This window comes from Uloborus diversus, chromosome 6 (assembly GCF_026930045.1).
Source record: "Uloborus diversus isolate 005 chromosome 6, Udiv.v.3.1, whole genome shotgun sequence".
In the NCBI taxonomy this organism is placed as follows: Eukaryota; Metazoa; Arthropoda; class Arachnida; order Araneae; family Uloboridae; genus Uloborus; species Uloborus diversus.
The window spans coordinates 57763381-57777663 of NC_072736.1; the positions used below are offsets into that span (position 1 = coordinate 57763381).

The 14283-nt window shown below is 31.3% G+C and overlaps 1 protein-coding gene across 1 annotated transcript in view; it reads left to right on the top strand.

Annotated features, from left to right (window-relative positions):
* Positions 1–2080: 2080 nt before the first annotated feature.
* Positions 2081–14283, top strand: part of LOC129223929 (uncharacterized) — a 78410-nt gene continuing 66207 nt past the window's right edge. The window contains exon 1 of the mRNA XM_054858308.1: positions 2081–2216. Within this exon, the coding sequence (XP_054714283.1) occupies positions 2096–2216 (121 nt within the window). The 5' untranslated portion in view covers positions 2081–2095. The remainder of the gene's footprint in view (positions 2217–14283) is intronic.

Below are 14283 nucleotides of genomic sequence, written 5' to 3' on the forward strand. Positions count from 1 at the left end.
TTAACTTCCAGCTGATAAAATATACTGACTTGCCAACCGGGGGGGGGGGGGGATTTTGTATTGTATTTTTTATACTATTGAATGTTTCAATGCGAGTTATTGTGTGTTTTTTTTTTCTGGAGTCAAACAGTCCAATAATTGTTCTGTGTAAAATTTTTACTACTTGTGTAAAAATTAATTTGTAAATATTACTGTTAATACATATTTGTGTTTGTACTCCATACTAAACCAGTTAAAAAAAACTTCGGACAGTGCCTTTAGCGCTCTTTAGTGTTGAATTTACTACTAACTCATGTTGAACTATAGTCAAGATTTTCTTAATGTTTTATTACGACGTTTGTAATTTATGTTTTATAATTTGTAATTTTTTTAACTTTACTTTTTTTTTATTTTGCTTACTGTTATGTATGTGTATTTTGTTTTGTTAATAAATCTTATCTTATCTTATCTTTTCGAGACTTCGTTTGCTTCAAGTAATCAGTTTGATTAAAAGCGTTTTAAAAGGCTTTTATTCACCGCCGCCCCCGAATTACTTACGCTTACAAACCCTCAAAGATTGTTTTTCAATCTTATTTGGTTCGTGAGAGTTTTAACCGCTTTCTACGAAGAATCAGACTGAAATGCGTGTTACGATTAGAATAAAATTAAAATCTTCCTCCCCTCCCGTAGAAAATAGAATTAAATATTAAAGAACTCATAACAATTAGAACAACGAAAATCCAGCTACAATTCGAAGAAAAAATAAGAACTTGGTAAAAACACGAATAACAAAATTATTATTTAAAAAAATAAAAATCGATTCGAAGAGCACCTCTTGCTCACGATCCACACTAACTTGTACCAAATTTTACAGCTATAGGTGCTAAGAAGCTCTTGAGTATTTGAAATTTAAATAAACTCCAGGAGGCGCTGCAGTCTCTGGCAAATGGCCGCTGAAAGAGGTAAAACAAAGACAATTTACACTTGTCCAATCAGGTAGCTGCCTTGTCCAAGCGAAATTGAAATGTTTTTCCTCTTTGGCTAATTTCTTAAACCACTGCAAGGTGGCATATCCATGCTCTGGAACTGCGAAGAGCCGAACGGCCGTTTTGTACGTTTGTAAAGTCGTTTTCAAACTCGTTGTCACTAGTAACATTTATCTCTTTAGCTCAGTTTATCCTAGGATAGTGTTCTAAATCAGAAACTGTTATATCTCCAGTTCTAATTATTTGGGAAAATTGTAACACACTTCCTATTGTTTAGAAAAATAATTTCTTTCAAATGTCATAAATATTAAGGTGCTCAGAATTTTTCTTTTCTCCCTCTTTATGTGAAATTTTAGCTTAAAAAATTAATTTCAAAAGAATTAATTTAAATACTTAAAAAATACTCTGAGGTGCAAACCGACAGAGTCCGAAGTTATTTGTACTGCATTTTGAGGTTTTAAGTGCTATATGGTCTCCTATACAAGGGACAGACACAGACACAATTTCCTTGACTTTTTTTTTTTTCAATATGTAAAGATGCTTGTAATTTCTCTATCCTGTCACCTTGTCAACCTTTTAAATCTTATAAACATAAATGAGTATTAGTAGTTATTATGTTAAATGTTAATAAAGTTAATAAATTAATTTCAAGACTGAACAGGAGCAATCTTAGAATTGTGGATTTTAGGTTTTTAAAGTTTTTAAACAATATACAGGTTTTCGAGATTTTCCTCAACACAAGTCATCAATTGACGTAAAAGCTTTTCTAAACGCTTTTTTTTCTTTAACTTTAAACTTGTTTAGTTTTTAGCTCTTATGATCCTATAGCTTCCGATTCTTCCTTAGAAAAAGAAAGAAAGAAAAAAAGTAAATGAAAATCAGTTAAGATCCTTCACTTCATTTTACATGCAGACGATTAGATTCTAATTGAGTTAAATTGAGGGGGCAATTTTGTGCAACGGGATCCGTTCTACTGATGGCGAATCGTAACTCAAGAAGGCGCGCTTTTTGCAATGACGTCATAGGCGCGCGCAAACACCCCCATCGCCTAGTGTCGGAGAAGGCGGATAAAAGCGAATACGCCGGGAATTCAAGTCGCTGTTGTTTTGGGAAGTTGTAGTTGTTTCGACATGAGATCTACCGCCGTCTTTTTGCTTTTGCTGTTTAGTGCAGGCCGACTTGGACTTGCCAACGCCAGGCCGCCAACTATGACGCAGTATTTCCCACCACAGTATCATCCTTGGGCAATAGGTAAGTGACCATTTGCACGACTATTTCGGAAAAAAAAAAGTAAAATTCGTGTAGTACGAACAGCTGTGTTCTAATGTACTTAATTTTTCATTTTCTCCAAAAGAAGAGACAGTTTCGGCCTTCATGTTGTTCAATCAATTGGTGACAATTGATATTCGTATTTTTCATGTGCATAATATGTGTCTGCAACACTTTATATTTTATTTTAGAATAGTCTCAGGGATATTCTTAAATAAGCACCTTTCTTAAATAACACCTGTCCTTTGCATTCGGTACTAGTCGGCAATTGGTGGATTCCGATTCTAAGCTAGTTTATAATGAGACTAGCTAAAGGACCTCGCAATAATCGGGAAGCCCCCCCCCCCCCCCTGTGCAATTGTTTAAAAAACCAATTTATTTCTTTAAAGCCTTTGTAAAACTTAATGTCTTGGTAGTGTTTCTCATCCATGGACTGTGTACCTTGATAATATTTAAGGAAAATTCGGCTTGTACAAACAGCTGTGTTCCAGTGTACTTACTTTTTCTTTTCCTCGAAAAGTGTACAGTTTCGGCTTTTATGATGTTCAACCAATTGAACATCATAATTTTCGATTATTATGTCCGGTTTTTGCAATGAAAAAAACAGAAACAAGTGATCGATTTCGTATTATTCAAAAAGCAGTATGATTAAAATTTGTAGATTTCTAGTTGAAAAAAAGAAAAAAAAAACAATAAAATTAGGTATTAAAAATGAGTAGTCAAAGTAAATAGTTGTGTAATATAAGTCAGACCCTTCTTCATCAGCAAAACAATTAAAAGAACATCATTATTTTTTAAGAACATTTTTGCATTATAAAATATTTTTTGATTGTAGAATCATGTCTTCAATGTAAGCAAAATAATTTTTCGCACAAAAAACTTTGATTGAGCATAACCCGAGCAAACCGCGTGAGCTAAAAAGCAATAACTAAAATAAAAGTGAATAAAACTAATTTAGAAACAGAATGAGATATTAAATAAATAATGAAAATGATAAGTAAATACTGGAAATAATAAATAACTAATGTAACAAAACAAAAATAGAGAACTAAATTGAAAATAGATTTAAAAAAATACGTGAATAAAATTAAATGAATAATAAGTAAATACTTAAATATTTTAAGAAATATCTACATTTTAAAGAATCTTATACTACAAGTACTTGTTTAAAGTTTCCGAAAAGAGTTTGAAAAAAAAAAACATTTGTTACGTAAGCAAACTGTAATCTTTATTTTTTTCCCTTCTTTTCTGAGTAGAACGTGAATATTTAAAGTAATTTTATATTTTTAAATGCCTCCAACCGATTCCTATCAGACAGTTTGCTATCAGATATCCAGAGAGGCTGAAACGCAGGAATAAGTCTCGTTAAATAGTAGATTCTCCGAACAACGAAATCTCTCTTTAGCGGATTTCTATATATAAGAAAACTTCTAGTGGGAAAATGGCAGCATTGGTTCATTTAATAGCATTGAAAATACGTATTCTCCATATGACGAAGGGTCTGTTTCTCTATTGCGGGACTTCCTTTTTAGCCTACTTTCACAGTAAAGGTCAGAAAAAGAAGAAAAAAGCATGCAAGAAGGCTTAATGCATCCTGAAAATATCGCGAAAAAAAAAAGTCAAAAATAAAAAGAATAATTAAATGAATATTGAAAAATTAAAAATTGGAAAGTAAAGCATTGAAATAGGGAAAAATGTCTGTCGGTCTGTCTGTCCCCCCCCCTAATAACTTTTGAGTGAATAGTTCAATTCGAACAAATTTTTTTTGTTCAAAAGATTTCGGCAAGGACACCTCATTCCCATATTTCATTTTTTGATTTGAACAGTTTTTCGTTCAATTTTTAACAGTTCAAGAAACTTAACATTAGCGCCTACGGGGAAATTCAAAGCAATTCCGAACTGTGGGGCGAATTTACTTCTAACAAATTTCGTAGGAAAAAGTTTTTGAGGATGAGCATATTTATAAAATATTTTCTTTTTATTTGAATGATTTTCCGTTCAATTTTGAACAGTTCAAATCCCTTAGCATTAGCGTCCACGGCGAAACTAAAAGTCAATACAGATCCCGAACTAAATGGCAGATTTACTTCAAACACATTTTGTTGGAAATAGCTCTTGATGAACAACTCCCGATTCCGACTCCTGTACCCAAAAATTAGTCAGACTCCGACTCCACGATTCCGACTCTGGCTCCGTAGCTTTGGAAAAAATTTAGACGCAGAGGGGAAATGACTGACAATTTTTTTTTAATTGATAATGAAAAACATTCTGTTGTTTTTTATTTATTATGAAAGTATATTTATTCATTTTTCAAATTATTCTTTGGCAACAGGGGGAAAACAAACGGTTTTTCTTTCTTTAGACATAACGTATTTATTTTAATGATCTTATTATTTTTCATCATTTTTTCCCCTTTTTGAAAACGATTCGAGATTTTTTAATGAAAAAAAAAGTGTATTAGCTGCTTTGTATAAAATGTGCTACTACTTAATTTGTTTGTATATTTATTTTTACGCATCTATTTCTTCAGATGAGGGAAGTATATTTTATTTTTACAAATCAGGTTAAAATGTTAAAAAGTTGCGTTTCAAAAATTTTGCGATTTTAACTAGTTTTGAGAATGATCAGATATAAGAAAGTCAATATTGGTATGCAGGAAAGTAGGCTCGTTTAGTTCTGGACGGAACTTCTTGGTTTATTTGGATTTTGCCTTTCGAAGACACTTTCCCATTTCGGAGTACTTTTCGCTTCAATTGAACCTAACTTTTAACAATATAGGGCAGTTAGACAAAAATGTTCTTCTGAAACGGATAGTATAATTGGTATAAATTTAAAATTTTACCCTAACCAGACACCTTTCCACCACCTAACATAAGAAGACGGGATAAATTCAGTAACAAGAGAAAGAATGGAAATGCTATTTCAATTCGTTTACGGACAGCAATTTATATGAACATTTAACACTTATCTGAATGTAAAAAAAAAATATGTAAAACATATGACGAGTAATAAAAAATTCTTAGTGGAAGTGAATAAGTATCGCAGATAAAGCACAAATCGTAGACTTAAATCAAAATCCATTCAAGGCAACTGCTGGGACACTTCATCAGTGCGAAACTGATCAACACACCAGTAGAGTTTATTTATTAACAGTAATCTACATAGCTATTTGCTTTAATTCTTTGACGACTGGTGCTTTATTTGCTTTTATTACATATTTTATTACTTCGATTACATAACTGCATAAAGTTTGAAATTCCATTTAACAAAATTACACAAGAATTGTAAACTATACGAATGAACAAGTTTTTCAGGAACTGGAACAGTGTAGACGTCTTCTTTCAAAGGAAACCGCAAAGATTGGCTAAATAAATACTGTAAAAATTACACAAGTTTTTTTTTTTTTTTTTGCTGTTAGATGAGGGTTTTTTTGTATTACAACGATACTTATTTTTGGTAAATAAAAATTAATAAGTAAGCAAAAAATGGATAAATAAGTAAATCAAAACCACAAAAGAATGATTAATTTCTCGTAAAATAACTGTTAAAGCAAGAATTAAGTAGAAAATAAAACTAATAAATGCAATAAACATCTTAAAATAAAGCAAATTTTAAAGTAAAGGGTTCAAATCGGTGAAATGTGTCGGTCGGTCTGTTCGTCTGTTCCCCAATCACTCTGTTTTATTTCCACTAATAACTTTTAAAAGAGTAGTCCTACTAAAATTATTTTTCGAAAGGTTACCCGTGGTTTAATCGGTTTCCGTTTGGATGGAGCCCTGAAGACAGCGATTTTTTTTTTTTTTACTATCCAGACCAGGAGAGCCTAGCAATAATTGATTCAGCACACCCAGAGGTGTTGATTTGTAACGAGAACTTGAGGACGACTTTATCACAACTACAGATTTAACGTGCACCAGTCACCATTAGCATACACGGAGTTGGAACGCACAAAATAAAGGAAAGCATAGGAGTGGGGCAGAACAGTGTTAAGACAAGCACTGGATGATTCCATCCCTTTTACTTTTTTGCTCACAAGATTTGCGTGTGAACGCATCTTATTCATGTACTCATAAGCGAAGGACGATTAACATGACCTGGCGGTTAAAATGAAACCAGCTTTTCTTTCACTTCAAAAATTCCGGATTAGAATAAATCGATTTAAGATATGTGAGTAGAATGAAAAACAAATTTCATTAAAAACGGCCGCTACATGGCAAGACCACAGAGAATTAATTCCAATTCAAGGCAGGTTGTTGTCCATGAATGTTAAGAGGAACAAGAATACTAAGTAAACTTGCACAAAAAAAAAAAAAAAAAAAATCAAATTTTTGATAACAAATAAATAAAAATTCTTTTTCGTTTGAAATAATGGAAATTTTAAAGAATTCTTCAAAGTTATTTTATATCTATTATACTGCTGTCTTGATATCAGTTTCTTAGTATTAAAATCGACTAATACAGTCTGAGTAAAAACTTTAAGTCCAGTGCACTTTTTTGAGAAATTGGACACACCTTAATCATAGGATCAAAAAGTCATATGAGTGATATAATTATTAACCTTAAATACAAGTAAAAAAGACAAAAAAATTTAATTGTCAGTGTTTCATTATCAGAAAATATTACAGATCAATATTTGAATCTGAGTAAAATCTTTAAGACCAACATAGAAAAAAGCATATGAGGACAAAAATTCAAATATTTATGAGCTTGTGTGGGAGCCATTCCTTCAAATTACTTCAAATATTCTTGTTTCCATGAATAAAACTAGTTTTTGACAAAATTCGGGATGTATTTTTTACCATTCATCTTCGATGGTAGATTTCAGCTCTATTGATAAAGTAAAATGTCTCTCCTTTGCATAAACTCTTCTTGCTAAGTCACCCAATAAGTTCCCTATTGGTTTAAGATCAGGAGACTTAGTTGATCATTTCAAAGTTTCAACATTGTTTACTTGGAGCCTATTTTTTGCACTGTTACTCGGATGGATAGATTCATTGTTTTGCTGATATTTTCAATTTTCTCCAACAATAAATTCAGCATTTGGTAGAAGGTGACTTGGGAGGACATTTTGATATGCTTGTGAGTTCATTTTACCTGAAACAAACGCAACTGAGCACACACCATTGTAAGCAAAGCACTCTCAAGTTCTGACAGAGCCTCCATCTAATTAGTGCTTGTAGAATATTTCTTTTTCTTTTCGTAAATCATGCCAATACTACTTCCGTCCGTTTGGTCTATCCAAACTCCACTTCTTTTGTTAGAAAAAATTATTTGTATTCATTGGTTATTCCAGGTCATGATTTCCTAGCTAAAGTTGAAACGCTCTATATTGTGCATTTTCAATAAATGAGGTTTAAGCAATTTTGCAGCATTAATAAAAGTTCCACACCTTCTAATTGTGTTATATATTGTTTTTGACAAACGTTTAAACCTATCGTCTGAATAAGTTTCCTGGTTGAGTACTTTTCAGGTAATGTAATAATTTCCAATTTCTTCTTCCATGACGCGAGGACAGAGCTTTAAGTTTTCCCGGGTTTTCTTTTTACCCTTATTGTGTTTAAATCAAACAAAAATATTTACTTCAGTCTTCGATCTTCCTATTTTTTCGCAATAGTACGCCTACTTATCCTTGTTGAAGAAAAAGCTTCAATTTGCCCTCTTTCTTGAATAGTTAACTTTTTACCTTACGATATCGTCACAAGTAGGACAAAAACTTTGAAGATAATAATCACAAAACTGCAAGTTGAAGGGTTTCCACAATCTTGTTAACTGAGGTGACATTTATTACAGTGTAAGTACTTGCAATTTTTAAAAAATACTAGTGGCCTTAAAGTTTTTACTCAAGCTGAAATGCTAACTTTGAATATACCACTGCTTTTCTGTTTATTGCATTTTTTACAAATCCTGTCTGTTGCGTTATTTCCCGCCAATGAACATTAATAATTAATATCACAATAATATTAAAATCCCTTTTATTTCATTTTCCTTTTTTCAAAGAAAATTATACTGGCCTTTAAGTTTTTACTCAGGCTGTAGTTCCATGTCTCCTTAGTATATTTCATATTCAACATTTTTGTCAAATTCCGCTTCGATTTGCTAAAATAAATCTATGTTGAAATGAAAATAATAATAATAGTAATAATAATGATAATAATGATAATATTAATGATGATGATGATAAGAAAAATAATAACAATAATAATAAAGTTGTAATGATGATAATGATAAATGATAATACAAACAGCAGCAACAACAATAATATTGATGATGATAAATGATATCATAATAATGATGTTAATGATGAATGTTGTTAGAATGATGATGATGATGAATGATATAATAATAAAAAAATGATGATGATGATAATACTAATAATTGATCCATGAATAAATAAATACTGTCGAATATCATTGAAACTAACTCAAAGGGGACTTAAAAATTAAGTCGTCCTAACTGTAGTTTGTCTTATTCGAAAATATTAAATAGAGTTATGTGTAAATACAAAACGGTCGGGGATCGCAACTGTACTTCGTCTTAGCAGTCATTCGCTTTAAGCACGTTTGAATTAATGAGGTTCCACTGTATTACGGAGGAGAAGCTACAGGTATTACCAGAAATGTCTTTTTCCTCACAGAACTCAATGTCAAGATAAAACATATACATTTCTCTAAAGATCAAAGTAGAAGCAAAGAACAATTCAAAAAAGTGAAAGAATTTAAGAAAGTATGTTTCAAAACAAAATTTGATCGTTGTATCTTTCAGGTAAAAATTAATTTATACTATCGAGTAAATGTTGATATTTTCACTCAATAGAATCATTCCTTACGATCTACAAACTTAATAATGTATAGCGTTTCTTGATGAAACTATTCACTTAATAAAGTTGCGAATGTCAGATTTTATTCTCATAAAAACTTGAGGGACGTAGCGCCAGTGTAAAAAAATTTGTTTCTTTATATGTTGCTTAAGTAACTCTTTTTATAACAAAATATATGGAATAAAAAACGCTGATTTTACTTCCAAATTTTCCGGTTTCTTTTCTGCTTAGAGATATTAAAAATAAATATATATTTTAAAAATCTGAAGACTATATTTCTACGAATTTGGTTCGTATTAAAAATTGTTAAATAAAAAATGATATAAGATCTTGATTAAAACGCTCAGTTGTTCTAAATATCATTATATTTGTGCTAATTCAAAAGAGCTAATACAATTTAAGTTTAAAATTTGAGAGAAGAAGTTGAAGGTATACAGCTTCGCCAAAGTAGGTTTTACTTTACCGTCTGTATTTTTTTTCTCAAAAATTTTTAATTTAAATATTGCCAACTGCTTTAGAATTTACGCAAATGAATAGATAATTAAAAGCAGCTGTCATTTTTAGCCGACTTTCCCGTAAAAGTAAAAGGAAGAAGAAAAAATCATTACAGAAGGTTTAATGCATCTTAAAAATATCGCTAAAAACAAAAACAAAAAAAAAAGCGAAAATAAATAAAATAATTAAATATACATCAAAAAATTAAAAATTAGAAAGTAGGGTTTTGAAATGGGGAAAATGAGTGGGTCTGTCTGTCTGTCTGCCCCATCCCCCTCCCATAACTTGTAAATGAATTGTCCAATTTGAACAAACTTTTCTTTGTTAGAAAGCTTTAGGCAAGGACACCTCATTCTCATATTTCACTTTTTGATTTGAGCAATTTTTCGTTCAATTTTTAACAATTCAAAAAAGTTAACATTAGCGCATACGGGAAAACAAAGCAAATAGAAATCCCGGACTTGGAGTCAGATTTGTTTCAAACCAATTTTGTTGGAAAAAGCTTTTGATGAAGAGCATGTATAGGAAAGATCTTTTTGGTTTGAACAACTTTTTGTTCAGTTTTGAACAATTCAGAACACCTTAACATTAGCAACTACGTGGAAACTTTAGGTCAATATAAATTCCGAACTTAAAGGTGGATTTGCTACAAACAAACTTTGTTGGAAAAAGCTCTTGATGAAGAACTATAGAAATCATTTTTTTTAAATTTGCTATTTAAAGGGCATTTTTTGAGCAATTCAAAAATTTAAAACATTGACGACAACTCGGGGAAAAAAAAAAAAAAAAAAAAACTTCCCACCAAAAAATTGAAAAAATTGTGCAGATTTTGGCTATATTCTCAATTTTTGGCTTCAAGAAATAAAAATAAGTTATTTATACAAATCAAAATACCATATTTCGTAGACTTAAAGTCAGTGATAAATATGACTGAATCAAAATGAATGTTTAAACCATGGTCTGCGGAGTCGGCGGAAAAATGACCAATTCCCGAATCCAACTTATACTTCTAGATTTTTAAGCCCTTCGACTCCGACTCCTACAGCCCAAAATCAGTAAGACTCCGACTTCACGACACCAAAGCCGTCTCCGTAGCTCTGTTTTAAACTATGAAATAATGATTGTTAAGATGATTTGTTTTATTTTTATTCTAAAGTTTTAATTAATTAATTTTATTTTTGGTAACGGGAATTGTGGAAAAACTTTTATGTTTTTTAAAATGGCAACAGTATTAGCCAAGCAGTTTGGTATATATATTCAGTGAATTCATGTTCAGTGGTTCTGTTTGTTCTGTTATGATTTTAATTTATGTTCGTTCATTTTAGTTCATAATTTTTCTTTAATAAAATGTTATAAGTTAATTGGTTTCATGTATCTGTTATAACCGCGTGGCAGAAGAGAGTAAGAAGTTGTTTCGCGACAATTAAGCGACGAATTAAAAAAAAATTCAGAGTGCTTCATTTTTTATTAAAAAGAAAGAGCTGCGCAGACGATTTTGGCCAAAAAGAGGACAGTTATTTATTTATTTTTTTTCAAAAGTGCTTTTTTTTTTTCTTGGCAACGGGGGAAAAATAAAAAGCGAGGTGCGTTGTTTTTAACCAAAAAGAACAAGGAACGATTTTTTTCAAAAATAAAATTAATTTTTTTCTTTATGTTTTTTACTCTTTTTTTATTTTAAAAACGATTACATAATTTCTTTACGGGTAAAATCATATTATTTGCAAATTATATTATTAAACATTGTTTAAAAGGTTAAAGTACTTCATGTTGAAATTTAAGTGAGATGAACCTTTAAAAATTTGTACCTGATACCTAGCTTTGTTTTTTTTTTAAAGGGTATTCACATTCGCTCTACTAATGATGTATTGCGCATCACTTACCTCTAATCTGCTCTAAGTATTGTAAGTGTACGCACGAGTTTAAGGACAATTTTGAAAAATGCAATCATGGGAGCGAAAGAGCTCGCAGTGTATTAAAGTAACGAGCTACTGCGAAAAACATACAAACCTCAAAAATATGTTGCAACAAACAGCCTTCAATTATTGAGAAGCTAGCTACACATATAATTTTGCACACTGTCGCGTATAAGCTGAATAGGTAGGAAGTCTTATGACAGAGAAAGTAACTTTAGAAATAGTCCTTAAAAAATTGGTATTGCAGTTTGAAACACGAATGCTGAAAGTCAGAAAGATTTATACGAAGATTGTCAAGAATCTGATAACTCCATGGGGAAATGCTTTTGTTTTGTGATTTTGGGTGTCACTAAAAAATATTGATGAAATGTAAAAAATTAAATAATATTGAAACAAATTTGTAAAAAAATTTAGCAACCGTGCAAGCACCGTGTAATGGATTGCTTTTCAATAATATTTGTCTAACTTATTACATATACAACAAAATTCTGCTATTCGTCAAAGCAGAACCAAAGAGCGAAAATTAAAACTAATCTTAAAATCCTTACTTAAATTAGTTACAATTATTTTATTTTTTAACAAATAAAAGAAAGCAGCAGTTAAAAATTTTAAATCATTGAGGTTTTTCTGATCGTCTAAGACTATAGAACCGTATGAAAGGCTTGCGCGAGGCAATGGTAAGCGAAAACCTTTTAATGTGATTCCAATTCCACACTGTTGGTTTAATTAAGTCAAAAGATGACCAAAATCTTCCCCCTTGGAACCTTGACTACACGGTTGAAAGCCTAACCAAAGAATATAGATCGTGTGAAATATCTTTGGCCTAACAATCTATCGACTAAGTTATCCGGCTCTCTCTACTAGTGATAATGCAAACGGAAGTTTTAGCTTAATTGAACGAATCCATCAATTTTCTTTCCATTTAAATTATTATTATTATTTTTTTTTTTTGCTAAAAATTGACAAATCGTTAACTGTTTATTTTCGCCGGACGAGGGAGGGGGGAGAATCCTTAAAATAATCCCTTAGTTATGAAGTTTGATGACGAGTTGAGGAAGTTATAGTGATCCCACAAAAAAAAAAAAAAAAAAGAACACACACACACACACACACACAATTGCCAAAAGTAAAAGTTTGAAGATAACTACAAATGGTACAAGAAGCTCTAATCTGAGGCAGGAGATGAGGCTGAAAGCCCTAGTAAATATTTTTATATAACATGATTTAAAAACAATTTTCAATTACCGAACTTATATTTCCTACCTAAGGTTTGAGTTTTGCACGCGTTTTACTCAAAACTTTAGAAAGACCCCTTGCACCCGTTTGCTTCTCACTACCTCAAACTTTTAATTACCTGCAAGTTAATGGCGATATAGCTCCAACATCGAATGATAAATAGCAAAGCCATGAAGGAAGCAAAACGCTTGATGAATCATTCGAGTGTCAAAAGATTTATATTGGGGGTCAAGTCAGGGCCGAATTCAGCTCCGTACCACCGACAGGCTGACCTAACGTCTGCCACAAATTCTCTTTTTCCTGAAAAGAAGAAGCAAACCTACCATGGCTGAAGATACAACTAAAGCCTTTGAGGAACATTCCAGAGACATAAAAATGAAGATTTTGAATGGACTTTTTATTAGCTTTTATTTATTTATAATTATTTCTTATGACGACAAGTCAAATTGAGCAATAATCTATGGCAGATAATCAAGTGTTTGATCTAGAGCCGATTAATCTCCACTTTAATGTGATCGATTACAGAAATATTACTTATGCAGAGAGAAACATGTTGCTTTCCGAAAGAAAATTTACTGATATTTTGCTTTCAAGGAAAATATAATAAAGTTACAAAACTTAAAACTTGCTCTCTTATTCTACATGTTTAGAGTCTCATCTCTAGCAGCTAAATGAGCTGTTTAGGAAAAAAAAAAGATATATTTGCTGATTGCAAGTGAATCCATTGAAAATAGGCACAGTGAAGCCCTCCCTGAAGAACAATCGCATCGTTCTGAAAGTATATTTCTATGAATGAAGTACAGAACAAGACTGCTAATCCTTTCGAACGACCCGTAGCTAAGTAGTCACGTGATTAATAATACCAAAGACTGAATCATAATGCATCTTCTCAACGAAAAATCACGTACTTTTCATATGATTTAGTCCTTTAAGCCCAATAGCGCGCAAGAAAAATGGCGATTTTTTTTTTTTTTTTTTCCCAAGAAAATAAGCTGTCTAGTGCCAGGCATGAATATTGCATAAAACAACGATGAGAACAAAAATTTGGATCCTTTTAAAAGATTAAAAGTAGACGCGAAAGAAAATTGTCCTTAGATAGCCTGTAAGCATGATTTATTTCTCACTTCAGAATTTTAAATTGATTCCTTTTTCTCATGTTGATTTTTTGTTAAACATTTTGTTAGGTATTGTAGACATGCTCTTAGCGTAAAACTTTTCTGAATTCAATTTCTGTGTTTCGGTCGTAGATCAAATTTCCCGAAATTATTCGTCATTCCATTTCTTCAAATTGAAAGTGAAACATTTTAATGGAGATTACTTACATATGAAAGTTATTTACAGAATAAAAAAACAATAAGATTTTCTAGATTTGACGAGTTAATCACTTAAGCTCTTACACTAAAGGCTCCAAACTTTTTTTCTTTAAACCAGAAATCAGCACCTAACATTTAAATGAATCTCGCTGGTCAAAACCATTGAGACCAAAACCAATATAAAACATAAACTTTAATACTGTTTATTTCCTCTAGATAACAGCGAAAAACATGGGAAAGGAATTAAAATTAACAAGACCCAGAATTGCTATTTT